Raw genomic sequence first — 21,661 nt, 5'->3', positions numbered from 1 at the left:
AATTGACTTTAATATGATAATAATTTTATAACACAATTTATAACAAAGTTTATCACTGTACTCCTATAGTTTTGTACACTTTTAAAGGATTAGAAATAATGTATCTTATTATTAACACCTATGTACCTATACCATGTTTACTTGCAAATAAACAATTTATTTATTTATTTAGAGAATGCTTAAATTGTTACACTGCACTCTTGTAAAAAAACACACAAACATTTTTAACAAATCTACAGGCAATATTAATTAAAAATATTAAACCGCCATAGTATTTATATAAATTAAATATAAAAGATTTAAATACTACATCACAATATTATTCACTTCGTTAAATAATATTATACTACATAGTTTAAAAATATGTAGGTAGATTTAAATTTATTAAAAAGAAGATGGTACTCTAAGGATGGTACATATCACGTAAGTATGGTATTCTTTATATTATCTATCTTTTGCTTTAATTTAATTGTTATCTTTATAATTGCAATCGTTTCACATAAAATCAGTAGAAAATATTATTTGGTAAAACTGTGTTGTAAAATAATACAACAGCTGTCTATCTATATAAGTTATTTTTTTTATCACTGGCAACATTAACATTTTCATTCAAGTTTCAACACGCATGAATAAAGCGCCCTCAACCCAAGCTCGAGTTGTACATGTCACTCCACTTGTCAAATATTAATTGTCACACGCGTGTGTCAGTGAGCGATCGTTCGCCGCTTGGTGCGTTATATGTATCGTAAATGTGGTTCGTCTACGTGATAATGAGAAAACACGCGTTAGATTATCTTGTTATAAAGTGATGAAAGTGTATTAAGTTGAGTGTCTTTGTTTAAAATAGTTATTTCCTTTTGTATGTCATCGGACTCCTCAATATGGCGGCCCCCCGTCACAAATCACAACAGAAAAATATATCGTCCATATTTTCTAAATTACATGGTGCTTTTTCGGATGCGGTATGCCCTACGAAGCTCGCGACCGACAAACGGACATTGGACAAGACATGGAAACTGATGGACAAAGTTGTGAAACTATGTCAGCATCACAAGATGAACTTGAAGAATAGCCCGCCGTTCATACTGGATATTTTGCCTGATACATATCAGCGGTTGCGTGTTATATACTCCAAATATGAGGACAATATGCAGGAGTTGAATAATAATGAACATTTTAACATATTTATTATTAATTTGATTAGAAAGTGCAAGCAGGCGATAAAACTGTTCAAGGAAGGTAAAGAGAAAATGTTTGACGAGAATTCGCATTACAGGCGTAATTTGACGAAGCTCAGCCTTGTTTTTAGTCACATGTTGAGTGAATTGAAGGCGATGTTTCCCAATGGGACCTTCGCCGGTGACCAGTTTCGTATCACGAAGAGTGATGCTGCGGAGTTTTGGAGATCCAACTTTGGAAACAGGTATGTACATCCTCTTTACGTCGTTAATCGTTATATACGTTAATATTTTAAATGAACATTTCTATTGGTATTGAATACATATAACAGATACTTGTGCGTCTCAATAGTACATTCGTAATTTAATTAAAGCATGACAACATGTACATGCAATATTATAAGTGTTTATGAAAAAGGTTTACTTACTTTAATGTCTGTAAATATGTAGTAACATGAATTGTTCATTGAATGTTAATCTATAAGCATAGAATAAATATTTATTTGCTCGGTAAGCGACCTTGTTTCTGTTAATAATATGTAACAGGCATAATCTCAGAGGCTTTACTGTCTCTTTTCACATCATTTACAGGTTTACTTCATTTATTTTTAACCAAATTACACTATATTAGTAGGAAAAGCGATAAAGTGGTTAATACACAAATGACAAACATTAGTAAATTAAATATTACTTACATTTACATTTTTAAATTGTATGGTATATGTAAACTTACACTGATAGAAAAAAAATATGTCTGAAAAAGGAATAGAATTAAACTATCATCTTTTTTTTATATAGCTACCTTGAAATAACTAAAATTTGAAGGTTTACATATTTATTGTCCGTTAATATGAAATATCAGAATCAAAATCAAATCAATCACATGCACAAATGTCTATTAATATAAAACTAAATTTCCTAATTTAGCATAACTTGAACAGAACAAAAAGCATGCATACTTAAGGTTAAATTAAGCTCTTGTTCATGAACTCATGTTTGAACCTAGTATTATTAATTATTATTGTAATCTCTTATACCATTACATTATTAAGTCTGAACTCAGGTTTTACTAGGTCATAGAATTATGTCTCTTTTCTTTTTATTTAAAAAAAAAAGTATATATTATATATATCAGAGAACAAACTCATCCGAAAGGTTTTGAATGATTTAAATGTATTTGTTGTTGTAGATACATATTATATTCTTGATGTCTGTGAGTAAGGTCAAAATCAGTTTTATAAAACTAGATAAGTGTGTCTTGGCAAAACAAAATTTGTCAAATAAGCAAGTAGAATAGAAACTAACAAAGTGTAAAACTATTTCCCATAACATCTGTCTCCTAATTAACTTATAATACTCTAAAAAACAAACTAAAATGTTCCCACAACATAATATACAGGAATTAATAATTTCTCATCGAACAAACGCTATATTGAATAGCTGTTATATTTTTTTTAATGATTCATACAATGCCTATTTCTTATTCTTATGTATTCTTACTTCCCATTTGAAGTTGTTTATTCAATTAGCTCTCTTGTTATTGTCTTTTTTATTGTAGTTAGCGAACAATGTTTTTTAACTTTGTGCAGAAATGGTGATGATAATTAAGTCTAAATACTAGCTGTCTCCGTAAACGCGGAAACGCAAACGCAAACGTATTCTGCCTTACTGCTTTCATAACACAAATTTAATCATAGAAATTAGACACTTTGATAGTTATAAATCTGATTTTGAGTTTTGTGAAGGTCTTATCAAATAGACTTCTATTTGAAGTGAGTGAAAACTACAACATAAACAATCCATACTAATATTATAAATGCGAAAGCAACTCTGTTTGTCTGTCTGTTACTCAATCACGCCATAACTACTGAACCAATTTGCATGAAATTTGGTATAGAGATATTTTGATACCCGCGAAAGACATAGGCTACTTTTTACCCCGGGGTATAGGATAGGTTTTATCCCGGAAATCCCACGGGAACGGGAACTATGCGGGTTTTTATTTGACTGGGCGGGCGAAGCTGCGGGTGGAAAGCTAGTATTTTATAAAGCTGTGAAAACACCTATGTAGCACACACTATGGCCAAGTTAAAGACGTCAGATCAATTTCTAATAGACCACTTCAAGCTAACAGGGTATAACTTGACTAAGTTACATTACTTAGCCAATGTAAGCATACCTATTGTGTGTATGCAATTACATAGTATCACATTTCAATTGATAATGGAACATAAGTGGATGTAACTTAGACGTAAGTAGTAGGTGGGATTTATCATTAATGATCTAAGTGAGCCTTTAAATATATTATATGGCTTTATATAATAGCAAGGATTTTATAAATACCACTAAGTACTAGTACACAGTTGTTTCTCATTTTCATAATGTAATATATTTTTTAATTATGTGTTCATCCTATAGAGATAGATGGATAGAATAAACATTTATTAATTCTAGCTTTCTCTTTTCTAATGGTAAAATGTTTTTCTTAAAGATTTCTTAGTCAAATATTTCTTAATTTGAGCTTATTAATAAAACTAATTATCAAGATTATCATTATCATTGAAATCTTTATAATATTGTACCTACTTGTACACAATTATTTCAATTTTCGTAAGGAAATATGCTTATAAATTATGTTGAGATTGAGGTAATCAATGAATCGTCAACTATTCTAATACAATACAATCTAATATTCTACCTTATAAGACAGTTGAATGAACGTAATCTGTATCGATCATTCATGATTAGATATGTAATATCACACTGAATGGAATAAATGAAAGATATGATATAGGATAGATAAAAGTGAGTAATAGATTTTGTTGTTAACCACCATCATAGCCTTGGTATTAGTTACTGATAATGACTAATAGAAATTAGCTTTTTTGGTCTTGGTCTATATTCATAGAAAGCAAGTAGTTATGCATTGTATTTTCTAGTGTTTGATTTTACACGTGTATTATATATTTTTAGTAAATAAAGATTTTTAACGGATTTTTTCATTATATTATTTTATTACTTAGTTATGCATTTCTCTCATGAATAGTTTTCGTCATTGAGATGATTACGTTATAATAATAATTATTCTACCTCTTTTCTTATTTTTGACGCTGATTTTGTAGAAAGCATAGTTATGTATGTACCTACATGTATTTTCCTTGTCATCCCCATTGAAAGTAATAAAAATGAAGATAAAGAAAGCATTTACCATTGCTATTGTATCTCGTTTTCCCAGTTCTCACAATAATAAATAATAAAAATAAAACTCAATTAAAGGAGAATGCCCATGAAAGTATGGACCATCGTATAGTGTTGCGTCAATGCCAGAGTGGTTTTGGGGGGTTCTTCGATATTCAAAAGATTTTTACCAATACATTTTTTTGTGATAAAAACAGGGGTTTTCAAGATATTGAGAAAAATGTGAATTAACCTCAAAACTTAAATATACCCGATTTAGTTAGGTTTATGTGTGATTTAGGTAGTATTTTATTGTCTGAAAGCTATTTTTCGTTTAACATAATATTTAATCTATGCGTAGAGCTTATGCTTTCAGACAAAGTCTATCTGTTCCTCGGCTAGTGTAGGTAGGCACCAGAAATCTTCCGGGACGGATTTCAAGAAAACCTAAATATATATATTTAAAAAATGCCAATAGAGTTTTTATTCGGTTTGCATATTGTTGTTGTTGTTTGAATCATTTTTACACTACATATTCGAAGAAAGAAACAAATAAGAAATAACTGGTTACCTTCCAAGCTATCTTACAAGCTATGTCATAATAATATTTTCTTATATATATATTTATATTATTTTACTTCACTATATATTATGTTAAAACAACCTACAGTGTATTTAAAAAAATACCTTACAGAGTGATTTTATGTTAATTGATTTTTTGTAATTCAATGAAAATAATATTAGCTATTTACCATAGTAAATGTCATAATAGTTACCGCTTGGTTACCGTGGTAACCAGTAATGGATACTAAATCTATGGTAACGGATCTAAACAATTACATGTCTTATTAGATTTTACAAAACATTCCCTGGTCAAAATATATTTTCCGATAGTAAGAAGGCCTCTAAATTGACGAGATTTTTTTTAATAGTATTTTTATCTTGATGCATGAGAAAAAACCTGTAGAAAAAATGTAAACGGTAATGGACACTAAATCTATAATAACGGATCTAAACAATTACATGTCTTATTAGATTTTACAAAACATTCCCTGTTCAAAATATATTTTCCGATGGTAAGAAGGCCTCTAAATTGCCGAGATTTTTTTTAATATATTGTTGTCTTGATGCATGAGAAAAACCAGTACCAAAAATGGGCATTCTCCTTTTCATGAACATTTTTTCCTTTGAAATGAATGAAGAAATCCTATTTTCTATTGGCATCTGTTTGCCAAGGGTGTACTATTGTTTAACTTCAATCACGCCCTGAGTGCCCGTGAAGTAAATATGACAGTTTATTTTGTATTTTTTTTTTGCAATTCCGCGGGAAACAAGAACATTTTTAGTCTGTGCAAGATGGCTTCGGATGTTGGGAACAAAACGATAATAATTATAATAGTGTATTTATTACGACAAAAATGTTGAAATAAATAAATAAATACATAAATCATTTATTTCACTTAAAATATTTTACAAATTAGAGCGAACCAGGCTCCTAAGATAGTAAGAACTGTTTTTCAGGAGCCTGAAAATGAAAATGATTAACAAACCATGATGATACACACGAAATAAGTAACATCCGTAAGCTTTTCCGCATTCCTTTTTGATTTTACAGTTATTGATTGTAATGTGGTCAACATTTACAGGATGAATAATGTTCATTTCATTTCATAATAAGGAATAATTTCTATCTACTACACTTAAAAGTTAATTATAAACCGTCAGCCATACTGCATAATATTAAAATCTCCACCCAAATGGGTGTCATTGTGCGTAAATCACTATCAATTGTACGATCATGCACTGCCTCATTAGTGTGCATGTGTGTGTATACAGCATGTGTGTGTTTAAGTATACAGTATATATGTGTCTGTGTAAGTTGTGTATGTGTGTCACAGGATACAAATTAATACGAGTTTAACAGGACAGGGCGAGTTCCTTCCTGTCGGTATGGTAACTTTTGTAGGGCTTTTTGATGTGAGAATTTGTTGGTGGAACGGTCAGGCCGTTGGTTGTCTGTGACGTCACAGAACGGAATCGAATCGAATGTTCGTTTGATTGATGTGCCTGTGCAAGTATGCAGTTTTATTGTGATGAATGATGATCTTTTAATACGTTTGTAGACATTTTAAAGTATGAAAGAATACTATTTCTATACCAACTTGTAATCATATAAAGTTGTAGAGATTGTTTGAACGCGCTAATTACATGAACTAGAACACCTTTCCTCATTGGATTTGTACGTGATCCCGGCTATGAATGTGCGACGGTCGAAGCCAGGGCGACTGCAAGTATGTAATATGATTAGAACAATAGGCACATAAACAACTTGTTTTATATTGTTACAAGTTACGATGATGCCAAATACAATAGATAGATAATCGGATAAAGCTTAATATTCCAATCGACTGAACAATTAACAAAGTGCTAATGAAATTGAAAATGAACACTGATTATTTATTCATCATCATCAGCCCATATACGTTCCCACTGCTGGGACACGGGCCTCCTATGAGGGTACAGGCCATAATCCACCACGCTGGCCAAGTGCGGGTTGGTGGATGACACATGTCGTCGAACTTTTTAATTCTTCGACATGTCGGTTTCCTCACGATGTTTTCCTTCACCGTTCGAGCAGTGGTGATGTTACAACATGCGCAGATAAATTGAAAAATCAATTTAATTCCTGCGCGCTCGACTGGTCTCGAACCACGGACTTATCGATTCGAAGTCCGAGGTCTCACCACTGAGCCACCACTGCTTTTTTTTTTTAGATTATTTATTAGATAATCTATATTGTAGGACTGCAGTAGTTACATCTATAATATAAAAATGAATCGCAAAATGTGTTGGTCAGCGCATAACTCGAGAACTCGATTACTTTTATTTTTATAATACATACTAGCGGTCCGCCCCGGCTTCGCCCGTGGTACATATTAACGTTTTCTCTACATAAGAACCATCCTCGTACTTCAAGGAATATAATAAAATAAGAATTATCGAAATCGGTTCAGCCGTTCTCGAGTTATGGAATTACAACGAAAAGTGGCATTGATTTTTATATATTAGATTGCTTGAAGTACGTAGATGGTTCTTATGGAGAGAAAACGTAAACATGTAGGTACCACGGGCGAAGCCGGGGCGGGCCGCTAGTATAACAATAAATTTCAAAACCATAATAGCAATAACAAACGATGATTCGCTACAAAAATAATGTAATTATTTTTTCATACGCTTGTAACTTTTGTATTAGCGATGTAATACTTTACCACTGTAAAACAAACAAGTTGTAAAGTTTCGAAATGTAAACAGGCTCTTTGATTTATTGATATTTTCCTTCGCGAAATGGAAAACAGGGAGTTTGACGTTGATAAGTATGAAGATTGTTTTATTGCGTTGTTGTCAAACATTTTGGTTTTGAAAGTTAAATTTCGCAATTTGGTAATGGTTGGAGTGGATAATTGAGATTGAAATTTTGACTGCCTCTTAAGTATTTTTTGTAACGAAAGAGAAGACAGATATTATTATGTAGAGGAAGAAAGAGATGGGTATATGATTCAACTTTCACTAATTGTATGCGCATTTTTCAATGCACTGTATATTTGTATGAACATTGCAAGATTAATTTCTAGTTATTTTCGAGTTTTTTATAAAGGTTAAAAATATTTCACATTTATAACTAATTTTACCGTTTCTTGTGTGAATTTCATACCGATTCCAATTATTGAAGGTTAAATATAATTTACCGTTTATAAAAGAATGAAAAGAGAATGTTTATTAATTCAATGCAGGTACGTAATTTTATTTCCTGACCTTTGTCGTTCCTTTTTACGGTTCCTCTAAAGATGTTGTTACCTCTTTAATAACGGAGCAAGTTAACTGTGGCATGTATTTTCTTTTACCTTTATATTTTCATTTATAAAGGAAGGTAAATTGCATGTTAGATAACGTTGTTGTTCGATTGTAACTGGAGGTTTTTTAAATAGCAGTAGATTTAGATCCTATAAAAAAGCTGTACTTCAATCTTCTATTCTACATTTTTTTGGTTTGTTTGGTTTGATTTGCTTATTGAGTAATCAGGATTACTTGATAAGACTTAGAATTAGTTCATTAGAAAGCATTTTGTTTCACATTTGAAGTAGATACCTACTCATTTGATGATGATGTGACAACAAATATAAATATTAAGATCAACTCAACTGTACCTAAACACCCTCACAACATAAAATATCTAAATCCCTAACGATATGTCAATAGGAAAGTGAAAACGTAAACGAATTACCTTGAATAAATCGACACGATTCCTCATACAGATGTAGGAGCTTAGCTTTGAATGGACCTAAATAAATACTAAGAAATACATGACGGAGATTCTTTGAATGCGGTATGACAAACGGGGACGGGGAAATGGGTGGAGTATATTCTAAATGAATACGTGTAGGATTTTCTGGAAATCTACTAACTATGAGACTTTGAAAGAGAGATTTAGTTTATACATTTTGGAATTGCTTTTGGAAATTACCTACATTATTGTTAAATAAAACATTTAAATAATCGTAATGCTTGTTTGTGGTCGTAGGTGTTTGCATTGTGTGTCTTAGTTATTTTGAAAATTTGGTATTTATGTTGTTTGTGACTTTTCTCTGTACATTTTTGTTATTGTAACTTATCGTCACTTGCTTAATGTTTTAGTAATACCTCTGTACTAATGTACGTACGAATACTATTGATTCTAATTAATTAAAATATACCACATCCAAATGTCTATTTCCTTGAAACAATAAGCCAAATTAATAGCGTGTAATTCAATCTCACCTCACACTCAATTCGGTGACATTTCAATGAATTTCATTGCCAGCTTTGGTTTCATGTCGAATGTGTTATGTGATCTATATTGGTTAACCGAACGATGAGGGTAGGTAGACATAAAGTTACACGCGCCATGGGTTTGCTAATTAACTCCAGTGTGTTAAGTACGTTTGAATTTGGTCGGGTTACATGATACGGTGTTTTGTGTTATGAACGTTTAAATTTGGTAGGGTTATATGTGGTTATGTTGATGAGTGAATTATTGTTCGTGTGGTGATGTAGGTAGGTAGGTAGGTTTTGCTTGTTTCAAAATAAGATGGATGTGGCGTTAGGATAATAAATGTGAACTGTACAGAATAAGTTTGAAGCATGAAAATAACAAAATGTGTGCGTGTACTAGTGTACACACTACACACGTAAGAAGTGAAACTTCTTTGTGACCTTATTTTTCAAAAAATAATTTACTATATGCAACTTTACAGAAATACGTCGAATCACGCGTGGTAGGGATAAGAAAAAGATGGCGCGTAACGGAAAAATGTCACGCGTAACGAAAAAATGTTACACTAATTTTTTTTTCCAACCTCGATAAAGAAGTTTCACTTCAATAATATTGAACGCTTGTCGCGTATATTATAATCATTTATAGGATTTTTTTTAAATTAATACGAGAACACCCAAAACCCTTAGACAGGGCAGACACAATGCACTATTCATATACATAAATGCTTTCGTGCGTTTTGCGTATCAATAGAAGCATTCGTATTTTTAATCGTCCTTGTTCTTCAAGGTCCATTCTACCTTTACTTCGGAATTAGGTGATCAAGCATTTCATGTTTAGCGCTAATTACTGCCAAGGAATGATCAATGCCATTCCACTGCATATAGTCTATACTACATATACTTACCTACTAGGTAATACTAGAACAGTAACCTTCTATGGAGCGTGTGAGCGTGACCAAATCGCTGTGAAGCTATGCTCAAATGAACCTTTGAACCTGCCAATATAGCTTAAAGCATCTAGCTTTATATTGGAGATGATGTCTTAGTCATCTGTTAAGAAATGCTTCAAGCTATTTTGTAGAAGCCTACGTGGCATAGGTAGGCAAATAAAGTTTATGTATGCTTTAAAAATACATTCTGGTGGTTATTTAATTAATACTACAATTATCTTCTATCATTCAGATATCAAGATTGTATCAATACCCAGATATGGCAAATATTTCATTCGAATAGTTAGCGGGTGATTAGGTAATAATTGAATGGCAGGTCGTTTGAGTAGGTAGATCCACTTATGGAACGTATTAGTACCTCCAATAATTTTGGAAATTATATCCTATTGTTATATTAATAATTGTAGAATGTTTCGTACAAGTTTCTTATAACTATTCGAAGAACTTGCAATCTGCACAAACAGCCTCTGTTACTGTGGAAACTTACTAAATTCCTAAGTGTAGTATAAGTACGTCTTAATTATTTGTCTCCACTGTATACAAGCTATTTACGTGGTTTCACACATATTATTCCCAAAGGTGGCTGGCTGGTTTGTATTATTCTGAGTGGTATTGGGATAGAAAATAATATAACTAGTCTTCGCTACTCAGGAATAAGTACTATGTACTTTTGTTTTTATTAGCGGAAGACTTATCAGGGTTGTCCTATCTGGTTGCGTAGTTTTTTTTTGTTAAACTAAAACAACCAAAAAAAAAACAACATGTTCAACAACAAACAACCGGTTTTAATTTTTGTACGTTTTTACTACTTACATAGTAGTAATTAAATAAGTACCTATGAATTCTTACGCCAATTAAATTCAAGATATGTAACCAAATGTTATTTAAAAGCTTCATTTTGCACTTTAGAACGAATATTTTCTTCGAGTATTATTAAAGACCATTGTACTTGGTAAAGACGTCATCACAATCCGAACTTGCGAAAAGTAAAATATAATACGTAACCAACAAAAAATATTATTATTATTGTACTATACATTCTCGTTTCCTGACGTCAATGAAGTGAAAAGGGCAATAGGGCTGTCAATCGCGCATTATTTATTATCAGCCATGCACGAAAATTTCAATATAATAAAGATATTTATAGAACAATGAATTTAAGCTCAATTTTGATATTTTTATTTTTAACTTGATAAATTATTATTTTAGCAAGGGAAATATTGTAAAGGTTATTTTGAATGTAAAATTCTAAGAACAGTTTCTCGTATGGATCTCTCGTTTGATGTAAGTATAATGTACATATTCTTATTTAGATTCCGAGAATTTAATTATCTGTGTTTTTTATAGATATTCAATTTACAAATGTGAACGTGTTTTATGTATGTATTTCATTTACGATATTTGATTAGGCTTAAGTTGTTATCGTAACTACCAGAAAATAGTAACTACTTACTATGTTAATACATTATTTGTCATTTTAACATAAAATATATCAACAAGCTGTGCAACTTAAATAATCTAGGCCCTAGGGCAATGAAAATAGTTAAGTAGATTCATGCATAATAATAACAACATGGGCAGTGACAACCCTGATCTAAATCCGTTTTGACGGCGGATGCGCCGAGCACCGGAACTCTTTACGTGGAAAGCCATTTTATATTGTCTCTTGCGTTCCACTCGATCAGAGTTTTCACGTGCCTGAAATAATGGCGGCAATTGGGTCATCTCGAATGTTCTAGAACAAATTGATTGATTGGGAAATAAATATGGTATTAAGGTGTATATATATGAAATGAATTTGAAGGTGTATTGACACCAATGATGCCATTTTATATTGTGTAAGGTTTTCGCGTGCCTAAAGCCCTGAGTTTTAGGTGGCAATTGTACAGTGTTGTCATCTCGAATGTTCTAGAAGGAATGGGTTGATTAGCATTGTGTTGAAGTGACTTTGGAAGAACTGCCTAATTTGATGCGTGATATAGATATAGTAAAATATGTTTTATAGTGGTTAAATTTTAATCGTCTGCTACTACATAATATATTATGTCACACAGATTATTACATAACTGTTTTTCTGTACTAGTTAAATCCTTTTATTATGTTACTCAAAGCAGGATAATAGCAGACATAATATGAATGCCTGTAAAAGTTTAAATAAAAATAAAAAGGCATGTTAATCTGAGGTCAACGTACTTATAAATCATGACATTACGAGTCATTACTTGGTATTATGGCATTAATAATTACCTATAACATTATTACGAAGTACTAAAACCCATTTGTTATTGCAAAAGTTCAGGATTATGGCTCCGCGTAGCATCAACTTGTTCTCAGATGATAAAAATGTTACTTTTGCGTAATACTAAATAACTGGAAAATTCTAGAAACCAATTATCCTATTATTGGGCACCTGTTTTATTATCAATTTCTTCGAAATCTAAGCAAAGAACGGTGTTGACATAGTTAAGCTATTATAAGGAAAGTATTTCTCAGAAGGCTTATAAATCTTCACATAGCTAACAGTTAATCAATAAGTAACACAATTAATTCAATAAATATAGAAAATATACCGTTTTCAGAACAAATTACAAGTTGCAAAGATTCTTGAAGCTACCCTGATTTCCGAAGTTGTTATAACTTCTGTGTCCTGCTTTAGCTTTATTATATACCTATACCTATCCTGTATTTAATTATCCTATGCAGATTTTAGTGTTTCATAAATTCCACTATATATTTCGCTAAAATACCAGTTAAAATGCAATAAAAACGCCATTTCGTTTAGATATTAAACGAAGGTGTCTTCACTTCAATTTCAGCGTGGAATATTTTATTACGTTTAACTGCGGGTAGATTGTCGGAAGGGGGAAAATTGAGTTTGCTCGGGTTTTATTTGATAGAAATAACTATAACGTATGTGATTACTAGCTTTGTGCCGGTGGCTTTGCTCGTACTTGGGTTTTCTTAACTGTATTATTTTAAAATGTAGAGAGGAAAAAATTTTTGTTTGTTTGGGATTAATTCTTGCCACACAGAGATGAACGGTCTTATTAAAGTAGGTAAATATGTTATTAAAAAAATGAAGAACCGTGAAATTGTTTACTTCCAGTTCAATACGTATGTATGTCGGTAACTAGTACCTATTATACAAATTATGTTTCAAGTAGAGGAAAGATAAATAAATAAATTATACTAACTAATACATCAAAGTAATTTGGTACTTACCTTAGGTGTTTAATTTAGATTTCATTGTAAATTTTCAGATCAATAAATCATTATTTTATAATATGAAATTCATTGAAAACTTTTAATATATCAAGCACAAAATATGATACAAATTGGCCGTCACGAGTGATATCTTTAGAATTTTATTAACTGGCGCTTAGTAGAAAGGGATTCAATAACATCGATTGTGCTTGAATTGTTCCAGCGATGGACCGGTTTTTAGGTAAAGGCCTCTTCACAAATCACACGTGAGGGAATCAATGTTAGTATGGTTGGTGTAGGTCTGGTCTTGTCGATTTTTCTTTAGGTCAATAATATGTCAGTAGGTAGTTAGTGTGGTTATTTTGGCAGATTTTTTGAAATAGTTTGATTTCTGTGTCTATACATGAAAACATAATCTTAAAAGATAGCTCACGTGCTGGTGGCAAAGTTGTGCGGGTTGCTTGATAGCGGTGTACACATAGAGTTTTAAGAATTCATCTAGCGTCTGCGTCTAGAATTTTAAAAGTATTTTTACGTAATCAGCGTACGCAAAACTACAACCTCCTTTAAGCTTAGTATATCGACGGTGGGACACCAAAGATGGTTACTTTTGATTTTTTACTTGTGTGAATATAGCGAACGGATTTGTTTCTGTTACACGTGATTATATTCTACTATAATATTAAGAGTAAGTAGTAACCTGTATGTGAAATACTTGGTTATGGAAATAGTAGATTTTTCAATGAAAAATATGTAGAATAAAATAAAATGACTTATAACTAACTAAGCTCGTCCGATGGCTCGGCCATGTGGAAAGAATGGGGGAAGATCGAGCAGCGAAACGAGCGTACCTGGGACAGCCATCTGGACGCCGTCCTGTTGGACGTCCCAGGTACCGTTGGAAAGATGAAATCGCCAAAGACCTGCGCACCCTCCAGATTGAAAACTGGCAAGAGATGGCGCAGGATAGAGTCAAATGGAGGCTCTTATTGTCGGAGGCCAAGACTCACTTTGGGTCCCTGCGCCACTCTAGTAAGTAAGTAAGTAAGTAAGCTCGTCAAAATTTGTTTAATTAAGGGTTGGTAAACTTCCTAAAGCAATAATTTTTTGTCGTGTGTTTCTATCAAATATTAGATTAATTACTACATGGAACTCTAAATAAAGTTGTCTAATCAGATTTAGCAATTCACAGGAGGTTAAACATTTGTGTGTCGAGTTTTGTAACTGATGATTATAGTTATCTTGGTCTTTTCCCAATGGGAGCGATCTATATTACGGATTAAGTAGATGCAATATTAGTGGCATCTACGGTGATATAATGTTGTCAATGACGTCATGATGTCAATTGACAACATCCATAGTATTTGATACATCTTTTTTGATCAACTTTTGCTATGCTATCGTCAGAAAATAAACTGATATGCATTATTAATTTACATATTACAGTGGGTTGAACTTTACATTCTATCAATTTTCACCTGCGTTCAACTGTATGTAGGACAAATAAACATACATTCGATAAATCTGCATTGCAATAGCAACATATCATTGCGATACTTATATGGTACACTCTGCATTGTCTACGGAAACACGAACCACTGCCTAATATGTATATAGATTTGTTTATAAACATAATATCTTTTGCTTACACGATAATAATTGAGCTAGCGAACGGCACGTGTGAAAGCACTCTAACCGTCGCGGTAATCCAATCGTGAACGGTTAAATGTCAACCTCTCAATACCTTGGCATTTGTGATCGTCCAGCCGAATGGAAAATTGGTTTTCGATGTACCGAACTGGAGTAGGTACCGTGTGGCGTTGAAACTTGAAAGAGAGGAAGAAATCATTATTTTTAACGATAAACTAAAAAGCCGAATTGAATGTTCGAATCGTCCGAACTAGACAATATTTATACGGGACCACAAGAGAAGCCTAGTGCTTTAAAAAAAAACAGATTCTTCAAAATCGGTTCTACCAAAGTTAACAAAATTTGTTATATAATGTTTAAAAAATAATGAAAAACATTTACTCCAACACCGGAAAATACGAAACAAGGAAAAATATATAAAATTATAAGTTAAAAACTGAGAGAAGGTATGTATGGAAAGTGTGTGCGGGATACCACGCAGGAAATCTGTGGCTTTAAGAGCCTGATTTATAGTGTTTCTCAAATGATTGAGCTTTGCTTGCGGTCACTGATGAATGTAGGTTTTAATGGACTTTTAATTCCTGTGGAAAGGAAAGGAAAGGAGCGGAATGAAGGCGAGCGAGACACGCTTGAATTGAAGATTATTGGTTATTGATGGGTTTTGAATTGTCTTGGCAAAAGAAGCGATGTTAATGGCTTTATAGTCTTTGTTTGAAGTTTAACGTGAAACCGTTTACCAAGGTCGTAGGTAATATCTTAGAAATAATTGTGCCCCATGGAACAAAAATATAAGTATGACTTGGCTAGTTGTATGTAGGTACTGATACAAGTCACAAGTGTTTTTCATGGGTACAGTAAGTATATTCGACACAGTTTCTTTCATAACATATTATAAGAGACAGTTCTTACATTTCATAGTAGTCCAATATAAATTCAAGTACATTTTTAGGAACGGCTGCTGTCATGTTACATCCTTTTGAAACAGTTATTCGTTTTCCTCTCGCAATTTCCTCAGTGCTTTATATTCTACAACTGTAAGGTCTAAACGATCAATTCGTTTTACATTAGTAATGGCAGAAACGTCAAAACTTCCAGCAATGATCGTTTTTAAATAGGAACAGAGTCGTATCCATCATCATTATCTCATTGTCCTTGTTCCACTGTATAGGTCAATGTAATTCGAGTTTTTATTCTGTTCTTAAATCACTTGATATCTAATTATTCTCCTCATAAAACAGTATGTAAAATTAGTTTTATTTTAAAATTTCCACGTTGTATACCTACCAGATTCTACGTCAGCTGAAATCGTAGCTACAAGTTGTAAAATTGAAGCTACGATGACTTTTATACTACTCTTTTGATTAATACTTTAATTAAAACTTATCATCACTTATCGAATTCTCATCTAAAATCTATCACCACTCTCATATTTGAAGCTCCAATCATTCTTTTTTAGATCCCTAAAGAATGGAATCCTCACATTATAAACTGAAGTCTACGTAACATCAACTCCGCAACAAAATCAGCATCGATACAAATAGCAATATACTTGCAATATATAATAGCGACGATATCGACATATATCTCATCACAAAAAAGCGCGCGTCACACCGGCATCGGGTCCCCGGCGTGCGCGGGATCAATGCACCCTCAAGGATGCTGGACGCTTTGGCGTATGACATCAACGGTCCATCGAGACGCGTTATCCCGAGTTATTAATACGTAGATTATTTTTTGTTCCATATAAACCTATAGGTTGTAGGGTCGTTTTTGATATTGGAAATGTGGGTAGTTGTATAATTGAGTGCTGTCATATAACTATACCTATAGTATAGGATATAGTCATCGGTAATCGGTAGCAAATAATTTATAGAAAATGTGGGTAGTTGCAAAATTGAGTGCTGTTTACGGTTGTTTTGATAAAGTTTGTTATGTTTCGCTGTTCTGGATTGTCAACTCGTATGGTTGATAATATAAAAATAAGTCGGGTTTTCCTTCCTGACGCTGTAACTCCAGAATGCAAAGAACCGATTTCCACGGTTTGCATTCGTTGGAAATGTCTCGGGCTCCGTGAGGTTTATAGCAAAGAAAAGGTGTCTCTGGTGGCGAAACGGAGTTCGCCCGGTTTGCTAGTTGTTAATAAGAAAGGCCGTAGTTATATTCTTGTACATTTACGTTGATTTAATTATTCTTTTACTATTGTTATTATAGATATAGAGGATAAAATCTTCGAAGGTAAAACCTTAGTACGTTCATGGTTTGAATTTATTCCTAGCAATTTACCGTGTTATTGTAAACTCAAACTCAAACTCAAACTCAAACATTCATTTATTCAATTAGACTACTATTTAGTAGCACTTTCGAATCGTCATTACATAATTATTTTAACATTTACCACCGATTCGGAAAGCAGTGATCTATGGAGAAGAATCGGCAAGAAACTCCATAGTTGCTCTTTTAAAATCATGTAAATATTACAATATATGAAACTTATATCTAACTACATAATATGCCAATGAACTGTCTTGTGGTTTTTACGCGACAACCCTCCATGGGTTTTTATCGTCCATATATTCCTGAATACTGTAGTACGCTCTCTGAACTAATACATTTTTTATATAACTTTTAAATTTAGAACTACTAAACTCTTTAATATTGTGAGGAATTCTATTGTAAAAGCGTATACCTTGACCCATAAATGAATTTTTAACTTTAGCTAATCGGAAAAATGGCATTTCAATTCTATTCCTGTTCCTTGTGCCATAATCGTGTCTATCTCCTACTCTTGTGTGTAAGTCGGAGCTTTTGTGTACATGCAAAATATTATTAAATATATACTGTGATGGTACAGTAAGGATACCAGTATTCTTAAAATGATCTCTTAGTGAATCCCGAGCACGTAAATTATATATAGAGCGAATGGCTCTTTTCTGTAAGATAAATATAGTTTCTATATCTGCAGCCCTGCCCCACAGTAGAATTCCATAGGACATAATGCTATGAAAGTAGCTGAAATAAACCAGTCTAGCCGTATCTTCATCGGTGAGTTGCCTTATTTTTCGGACTGCATATGCAGCTGAACTGAGCTTACCTGCAGCGGTGTTGACATGGGCTCCCCACTGTAGTTTCTCGTCCAATGTTAACCCTAGAAATACAGTAGACTCAGTAGGATGCAATACCTCCCCGTTCAAGGTAATATCTCTGTTCAACTTTTTTACGTTAGGAAGTAGAAATTCAACACAAGTGGTTTTTTTGGCATTTAATAATAAATTATTGGCATTAAACCATTCAGATATGTGTAAAAGAGCACTGTTCACTTCGTCAACATTTGGGTCATGCCTATCCACATTAAAAATTAATGAGGTATCATCTGCAAACAGAACTATTTCACACCTATCCTGCAAATAATAGGGAAGATCATTGATATATACCAAGAACAAGAAGGGACCTAAAATTGACCCCTGTGGAACACCAATGTTAATTGACGCACCGCTAGAACGTTCTCCATTAACAACTACAGTCTGTATCCTATCATGCAGGTATGACGCTATGAGGTTCTGTGCTTTTCCTTTAATTCCATAGTGATTAAGTTTACGTAACAAAGTACAATGTTCAACGCAGTCAAATGCCTTGGAGAGGTCACAAAATATCCCCAGAGCATTTTTTGAGTTTTCCCATGCTTTATATATATATGTGTTAGAAGTGCAACCCCAGCATCTGTAGTTGAGCGCCCCTTTGTGAAACCAAACTGTTTGGTGTGCAGTAAATCATTAGATGCAAAATGACTACTCAGTTGGTTTAATATTAACTTCTCGAATACCTTACTTAATGTTGGTAAAATAGAGATAGGTCTATAATTGTTACAGTCTTCTTGATCGCCCTTCTTAAATAGAGGTATAACTTTACTAAGCTTTAGTAAATTAGGAAATGTACCATAGTCACAACACTTATTAAATATAAAAGCTAAATTTTTCGCAATATTTTCTATGATATTATTAACTAAATTTACGGACATTCCCCAAAGATCACAAGTATTTTTTAGATTAAGCGTCTTAAAGGCAGTAACAATATCACTAGCAGTTACGTGTCGTAATTCAAATAATGTACTGCACCCCGCAACATGGTCCCTCAAAAAGGTTTCTGCAAGTGCTGAAGACGAATTTAAACTATTAGTAATAGTAACAGGGACACTACTGAAGAATTCTTCAAAAGCAAGAGCAACATCAGCACTTTTGTCAATAACCCTGTCATTATTTACAAGTTTTATAGTATTACTTGATTTGCTTTTACCCATTTCACCATTAATAATAGACCAAACTGTTTTAACTTTATTATCCGATTCGCGTATTTTATCTCTGATATACAATCGCTTCGCAGTAAAACAAACAATTTTAAAAGTTTTTGAGTAATTTCTAACATAACTAAGAAAAGATGGGTCTTTATTATATTGCTTCATACCATATAACTCATAAAGAACGATCCTACACCTATGTATGCTAGGTGTCGCCCATTTACTAAATGGTAAATCCTTGGTAATATTTAAAGATTTAACTTTAAATATTTTTTCAAATTCATTATGAACTAAATTGAAAAGATTTTTAAACATTTCACAAGGATTATTATTACAGGATTGATCATTCAGTACGGGCAGGTTTTTATTAATATTATCTCTAAATTTATTAATGCCTTTTTTACTTATAGGCCTAACATTAATTCTTTTAAATTCAGGTAAGCAATCCCATTCAAAAACTACTTTCTGGCCACAGTGATCCGAAGTGAGTGTATTGAGAATATTTTTCTCTAAACAGAAGCAGTCGCAGTATATATTATCAATACAGGTTGCAGAAGTAGGTGTAATTCGTGTGGGTTCATTAAAAAGTTTATACAGATTAAATGACTGAAACAAATTAACAATTCGTGTAGCCGTTTGTGTTTGTAAAAGTATATCAATATTAAAATCACCACATACTATAACTTTTTTTTTACTCCTACTTAAACGCTTTAATATTTCTTCCATGACTGTCTCAAACATATTATAGTCACTGGAAGGGGGTCTATAAACGCAAACAATAATGTAACGCTCCAGTTCAACACAGGACAGTTCAATGGTCCGTTCTACAGAAAGACTAACAATGTCAGTTCGTTCTTTACATTTTACACTATTGTGTACAAAAATAAGAGAACCTCCATGAATAGCATATGTCCTGAAGTATATACTTTTTAATGTATAATTATCAATATTTATTACCAACTGACATTGTTTAAGCCAATGTTCTGTTACACAAAAAACCTTAATTCTATTATGATTTAAAAATAATTCTATTTCTAATAATTTGCTAGCCAAGCCTTGAATGTTTTGATGTACAATAGAAAAAGTCTGCTTAGCTGTTGTCTTATATACTAGTTTAAATCTAGCTTAGGGCTAGATTTTCTGTCAACACAAGGTTGGTGTATATAATTATTATTACTACTACATAAAATTATAGTAGATCCAGGGTCTGATAACAAACATGTACCAGACTGGTTAATATTATATGCTATTAACATAGCAAGTTCTCGCTTATATCTAGATGGCAGATACACTGTATTCTTTGTCAAAGTAAAAGATTTAATACACAAATTAATGTCAAAGTAAAGAAATGCATCACGATGATGATTTGTTACATTATACAATTTTAAATTCATATTATGAATTAATCTATTTTGTTCTTGTGTCAAACCAGGTAGGTACGGCAATGTACACAACATAAATTTACATTTAGTCTGACTACTAATTTCCAACATTTTTTGAAATCCTACATCAATATCCTTATTTTTTATATTTAAACTATCTCCATATAGTATAATTACAATATTATTCTTATTAAAGCTAAAATGATCAAGTGATTTGATTATATAATTAAATGAACTGTTAGGAGTGCAAATATTAGTGACTTTAAGCCCTAAATTGTTGAGCATAGCGCCAAAACCCTGACCAATACTATCTGACAACACAATAATTTCCTGCTCGGAAAGGTGTTTAGTTTTACTAGTTGAAATTGTTGTCACGGGTTTAACACTATGTATGTCTGTGCAGTCAAGCTTATGGGGCGACGTTTGCTCATTGTCACTTTTTGAACACTGACATACATATTTATTGGTCAGCGACTCAAAGCGATCCATATTTTCATTACTCAACTTAATTAAGTCATCTGCCTGTTGTATATGCTCGTTTATTTGCATTTGGGCAGCAGAATACTTCTGGTTGACATCATTTAACATTTGACTTAAAGAGTCTATCTTCTCCTTTAATTCATTTGTTTCTACATCATACAAGATTTTATAATATTCTAGATCCCTATGATATTTGTCTAACTCTTGAACCAGATTTTTATTGACTTTCTCTAATTGAACTACATTTTTAAAAGAACTCTTTCTAACAATTGATTGGGTACGCTTGATAAACTTACTTAATCTAAGGTATTTTTTCAACTTCTTATGTGAAGAGAAATTGATTTTTTTAAAGTTTACAGAGCCACTTAACTGTCCACATTCAACTAATTCATCATGAAGACTACTTGGTGTGTTGCATTGCCGCTTGGGATTGTCCTCTTGCACTTCCATTAGGCTACATTCCAACTTAGCGATACGGCTAAGAGCCATCTCATGGTCACTAGAGCACTGCTGGAAGCTGTCCACAATGTCTTGGAG

The 21,661-nt window shown here is 32.5% G+C and overlaps 1 protein-coding gene across 3 annotated transcripts in view; it reads left to right on the top strand.

The window, feature by feature from the left end:
- The first annotated feature begins 656 nt into the window (after window positions 1–656).
- LOC123703854 (E3 ubiquitin-protein ligase CBL) overlaps window positions 657–21,661 on the top strand; it is a 99,005-nt gene continuing 78,000 nt past the window's right edge. For 2 of the 3 annotated variants that reach the window (XM_045652024.1, XM_045652023.1), the window contains exon 1: window positions 657–1,423. In XM_045652024.1, coding sequence (XP_045507980.1) covers window positions 882–1,423 — 542 coding nt within the window. In that variant the 5' untranslated portion in view covers window positions 657–881. The remainder of the gene's footprint in view (window positions 1,424–21,661) is intronic. The other variant, XM_045652025.1, reaches the window with a different exon arrangement.

This window comes from Colias croceus, chromosome 27 (genome assembly GCF_905220415.1).
Source record: "Colias croceus chromosome 27, ilColCroc2.1".
In the NCBI taxonomy this organism is placed as follows: domain Eukaryota; kingdom Metazoa; phylum Arthropoda; class Insecta; order Lepidoptera; family Pieridae; genus Colias; species Colias croceus.
This window is presented reverse-complemented; position numbering and strand designations above follow the sequence as displayed.